The sequence below is a fragment of the Brachyhypopomus gauderio genome, chromosome 1 (assembly GCF_052324685.1).
Source record: "Brachyhypopomus gauderio isolate BG-103 chromosome 1, BGAUD_0.2, whole genome shotgun sequence".
NCBI lineage: Eukaryota > Metazoa > Chordata > Actinopteri > Gymnotiformes > Hypopomidae > Brachyhypopomus > Brachyhypopomus gauderio.
In genome coordinates this window covers 9352865-9358164 of record NC_135211.1, presented here as the reverse complement: position 1 = coordinate 9358164, position 5300 = coordinate 9352865, and the positions used below count along the sequence as shown (strand labels likewise).

Genomic DNA, 5300 nt, shown 5'->3' with positions numbered 1-5300 from the left:
GTCAAATCAGCACTCCCGTAGAGACATCTACTTTGACAAAACTATTGTTCTCAACTGAAGAGAAGCCTTCAGTATCATCTTCAGTATCATCCACAATCTTACCATTGACTTCAGGAATACCTCTTACTTCAACAACTACTGAATCTTATTCTACAAGAACAAACACATTCACATCAAGTGGCATGACTACACAGTCCTTGCAATCATCAGAATCTACTCCACTGACAAGTCAGCAATCAGCAGCATCTACTGTCACAAATGAAACAATCATTTCCACTTCATCAACTGATGCTGGCCCCACAGAGGTTCAAAAACAATCCACAGGAAATGCATCTGAATCTATTCCATTTACCTATACACCAGCTGAATCCACTGAAACCATCATGTTCTCTTCCAGCCCAGCACCAAATTCAGTTTCTACATCCCAAATACAAACAAATACAGCATCCCTTACATCAGTCCCTTCTGACTACTCAGTGTCTACCACTTCCAGCAAGACTCAGTTCACATCAACAGAAATAACTGGAATGTACTCTGCACCGTCAACAACATCAATTGGAAGTAGTCCATCATTATCAGCCTCTGTTTCTTCACATGAAAGCATTTCATCATTATACACTACTGAATTCACCTTATCAGTTGCGGAATCCACTGACACCATTCCAACCTCTTCACCAACAGTTGAGTTCACACAGTTCACTTTCCTCTGTTTAACAAACATCTTAGTTTATCAATGTCATTATCACCCAGTCATTATCTCAATTTTCAGAGTGTTCCAATTAAGACATTCAACAATTCATAATGCTCTGATATTAATACAATCACAAATTTGACTCCTTTAAGCACAAAATCCTGATTTCCATTGAACTAATGATATAACTTAATTGAGACATTTTTCAACATCTATTGAGCAAAGTTCCTCAAAAATTATATGTACAACTTTCCCAGATCATCCAAAAGTTACCTCCCGCTTTATGCCACCAACCCAGTTGCCTACTACTTCAACAGTTTTACCTCAATTTTCCAGTATCTTTCCCTTCTGCAACTGAAAATTTGCCTTCAACATCTTTTCCTTCCCAGACCTCTGCCATCAACATTACATCATTTTTCAGATCTACTGCTGCAGTGGTGACAATTTCTCAAACCACAACTGACAATACTTCTTCATTTACAAGTCAACCATCCTCTCAATTTACTGGTGAGTCCTCCACATCTTCTACTTAATTTACCACTTTTTAAATTATAAGTAAAAAACATCTTCTGCCCAAGAGGAAACTATCATAATATCATTTTGTAGTAATTCTCATACCACTGTACTTTCAATGTAATCTGATCTCAACAGATATCAATTCTTTCACTGCGCACAGCTGTATGGACACAGAATGCCAGTGCAATGGTTCACCTTGTTTTTTTAATATGACAACTCAGCTTTGTACATGTAAATGCAGTCTTTTTACATATGGGCATTCCTGTAATTTTGCAGTTAACACTACAACAGTTACATGGTGTAAGTATATAAAAAAATGCAACAGTTACCACAAAATTGTGCTTTCGGTCATATGCATTGTACATGAATGAGTGACATGCACCTAACATTAACAATCTCACTATAGCTGAAGGCAGGCCCACTAGGAAGGCAAATATTTCCCTGAGAATAATGAAAGATTATATTCTTGACTTTCAAAATTTAAACTCCCAGGCATCCAAACAGTTGATTGCAATCTTAACCCATGAGGTAAGTATGATTGTTTCTATTCCATCTATTTGTTTTTAAAAATATAAACACAATCATTATTAACTTTTATTTATTTTTATTTATCCTTTTGCCCTTTTTGCCTGGTTGGGCTTTGCAGCTTTCAGTTATTTGTAAAAGAGCAGATCCACAAAACTTCAGAGATGTGAATATCATTACTTTGATGTAAGTTCTTTTATAATTGAATTTGTATTGTAAAGATGAATGTTTACCTTTCAAATATTTACATATACATATATAATTATAGAATATGTGATTTTCTCCCCAGAAATGGAAGCATTATTGTCAAAAGCAGTGCAAGATACAACTACCCTAACAATCAATCACAAATTGATTTTCTCAACAATGATTTGGAACTCGTATTGAACATTTTTTTATATAACTTTGATTTGCTTAAGAATCTGAGAGAAGCACTTGGTAATGCATCCATTCAGGATATTGAAGTTACAATGACAAAACCTGAAATAGCAAGTAAGTATTTTTTTCCCATGATAATTTTTTACTTTTATAATATTTCTCCAGAAATGTTGTATTTGTCAAAATACATTTAATAGTTTGATGGTCAGAAATGTTGGTAAGACTTATTTACACTCACCGGCCACTTTATTAGGTCCACATTGCTAGTACTGGGTTGGACCCCCTTTTGCCTTCAGAACTTCATGGCATAGATTCAACAAGGTATTGTTAATATTCCTCAGAGAGTCTGGTCCATATTGACATGATAGCATCACGCAGTTGCTGCAGAATTGTCGGCTGCACATCCATGATTTGAATCTCCCATTCCACAACATCCCAAAGGTGCTCTATTGGATTGAGATCTGGTGACTGTGGAGGCCCTTCGAGTACAGTGAACTCATTGTCGTGTTCAAGAAACCAATCTGAGATGATTTGTGCTTTATGACATGGCACGTTATCCTGCTGGAAGTAGCCATCAGAGGATGGATACACTGTGGTCATAAAGGGATGGACATGGTCAGGAACAATACCTGTTGCCCATCCACCTCAAGGTTCGACGTGTTGTGCATTCAGAGATGCTTTTCTGCATGCCTCGGTTGTAACGACTGCTTATTTGAGTTACTGTTGCCATTGTATCAGCTCAAATCAGTCTGGCCATTCTCCTCTGACCTCCTCTGCATCATTTGATCCCACAGAACTGCCACTCACTGGATATTTTCGCTTTTTGGGACCATTCTCTATAAACCTTAGAGATGGTTGTGCGTGAAAATCCCAGTAGATCAGCAGTTTCTGAAATACTCAGACCAGCCCGTCTGGTACCAACCAACATGCCACTCGAGCACCTTTCTTCTCCATTGTGATGCTCGGTTTGAACAGCAGTATATCTTCTTGGTCATGTCTACATGCCTAAATCCATTGAGTTATTGCTCTGTGATTGGCAGATTCGACATTTACATTAATGAGCAGTTGGATAGGTGTACCGAATAAAGTGGCAGGTGTACAATTGAGTGTATAATTGTTTGAGGGCAGAACATTAATTGGACCTCTCTTTTCTGAAAAGATGTTTCAGACATAAAACCATTCATAAATTGCAGTATGGATTTTGCCAACTTTACACTGAAACTTGAAGAAGATGCCTGGGAATGTGAAGCACCATGCAAAATGAATCCCAACTACTGCCATCATCATGGTGACTGCCTCAATTTTAAAACAGGTCCAGTGTGCCAGTAAGTACGAAAAGGGTTTACATGTGCAATGACAAACAAGGAATCGAGCTTGTCCTTTAAACAAGTTCAATTATCAGTCCTGAGTAAGATAAATGAGCAATTGTTTTGACACACCTGTTGTTGTTTCCAAATCATTCAGATGTTATGAGTCTTATCTTCAGGTATACTCTGGGGCACGATGTGAACTTTACCACAGAGGTGCTGGATTTTATGCAGCCCTCTTTGGGAGTTTAGGAGGTGCCTTTCTCCTTCTCATCATTTCCATAACAGTGATTTTTGTTATGCGGCGGAACCATGGTGGAAAATGGTAGGTTAAAAATATATGAATATTTTCCGTTTCTGCATTTATGACAGAATATGTGCCTGTAGAGCATTCAGAGGATGACACTTTTTTAATAATTCATTTTTTTCTAGGACTGTGAGCAGCAATTCTGACTCAAAAAGGTTTTCCATTTTTGATGATGACACTTTTAACTTCTCTGACAGAGGGCAAGCTCCTTAAACACTTACATGTCAGTGTAATTTTATGGTCAGGGTAATTATTTGATTATGGTATAATAAAATATAATAACTCTGAGCAAGGTAAATTTTCATTAAAAATATTTTCTTGTGTCTAATTAAAGGGAATTTTGGAACATATATTCAGCATCAAGATTCACAGGTGGTTTCAGACAATATTTCAAGATGCAATATTAAACATAAGTAAAGACCACTGATAACAATAACATCAGTCACCTACAGCTCACCTTTGTGGATCTGAAAAAAAAGAACTGAAAAATGATGTAAAGTTGATGGCAGAGGTCTGGGAAAGAAAAGATGTTGAAGGCAAATTTTCTGGATGGAAGGGTCTCTCTCTCTCTCTCTCTCTCTCTCCATATGTTAAATATTCTAGATGTAACGGGGGAACAGAGGCGGCCGAAGTTGAGGGTTGCATCGAATGGTCTTTATTCTCCATTCACAAAGGAAACAAAAATAGCCAAACAGAAACCACTGCAAAGCAGCAAAATTGAACAGCGGCCCCTCTCTACTAGCACCGACACGGCAAGGCGGTCCAGAGATGAACTCCAGCGGAGCAATGTACAGCACTGGACCGAACGACCTGCGGGAATAAATAGGTGCACAACATAAACAGGGGTGCTAGTGCTAATGCGGTGATTGGGACCGAGGGAGTGGTTTGGTGCTCGGGGGCGTGTGTTGTGAGGTAGTGCGAACTGACACGCGCCCTCTGGCGGCGGCCCGGCCTCCCCAACGTGACACTAGATCTTCAACACAACTCTTAGTTTTGAGTTTCTGATCAGTAATGTTAAACATGACACTGGCAGGCTGCATGTGGAAGTAGATAAAGAATATCCTTTACTCATGGTTTTAAGCTAACATTAAAAACAATTTAAAATAATAAAGAAAATGTTAATGATTAAGACTTTTTTCTTTTATATCCACTGTTCCACTCCTCAATTTCTTTGATTTCTTTTCTCATTGTTTGGTTTCATCTAGACTTTGTGAAGACACCATGTGTATGTTCCCAGTACCATGTGTCCATCACAATGTCTCCATTACATGTGCCTCTCCTGAAAAATAAAATCAGTCATTCTTGAGTCAGATCTGGACCTTCATGCATGGCTGTGTTTCATGTATTTTATTTTTCTGTTAATGTGTAAACAGATGTAACTGTCATGGATCTGTCATTGATTTAGACCTGTTAGATAATTTAATGTATTTAATTTGCTGTTTTTAATTGCTTTACTGATATATACATTTGGAACTAGTGTATTATGCACTTTCTTAGGCAAAATTCTGCTTGTCATATAAGACTGCTTGTTTTGATATTGAAAGCAGACTTTAAGTTGATAATTAATTAGCAACAC

At 37.7% G+C, this 5300-nt stretch overlaps 1 protein-coding gene across 1 annotated transcript; it reads left to right on the top strand.

Annotated features, from left to right (window-relative positions):
• Positions 1 to 414: 414 nt before the first annotated feature.
• LOC143526642 (mucin-3A) lies at positions 415 to 4743 on the top strand. The gene is made up of 10 exons (XM_077021161.1): positions 415 to 680; positions 1081 to 1198; positions 1343 to 1507; positions 1614 to 1735; positions 1854 to 1918; positions 2022 to 2224; positions 3270 to 3435; positions 3575 to 3742; positions 3850 to 3947; positions 4059 to 4743. The coding sequence occupies exons 1-9, from the start codon at positions 528 to 530 to the stop codon at positions 3935 to 3937; spliced, it is 1248 nt and encodes a 415-aa protein (XP_076877276.1). The 5' UTR covers positions 415 to 527; the 3' UTR covers positions 3938 to 3947; positions 4059 to 4743.
• The last annotated feature ends 557 nt before the right edge of the window (positions 4744 to 5300 follow it).

Excerpts from the sequence above, each read along its gene's own strand:
- LOC143526642 (XM_077021161.1), top strand. The coding sequence starts at position 528 with ATGTACTCTGCACCGTCAACAACATCAATTGGAAGTAGTCCATCATTA. Across the intron at positions 1,199-1,342 it reads ACCATCCTCTCAATTTACTG|ATATCAATTCTTTCACTGCG; the intron begins GTGAGTCCTCCA and ends TGATCTCAACAG. Across the intron at positions 3,743-3,849 it reads CGGAACCATGGTGGAAAATG|GACTGTGAGCAGCAATTCTG; the intron begins GTAGGTTAAAAA and ends ATTTTTTTCTAG.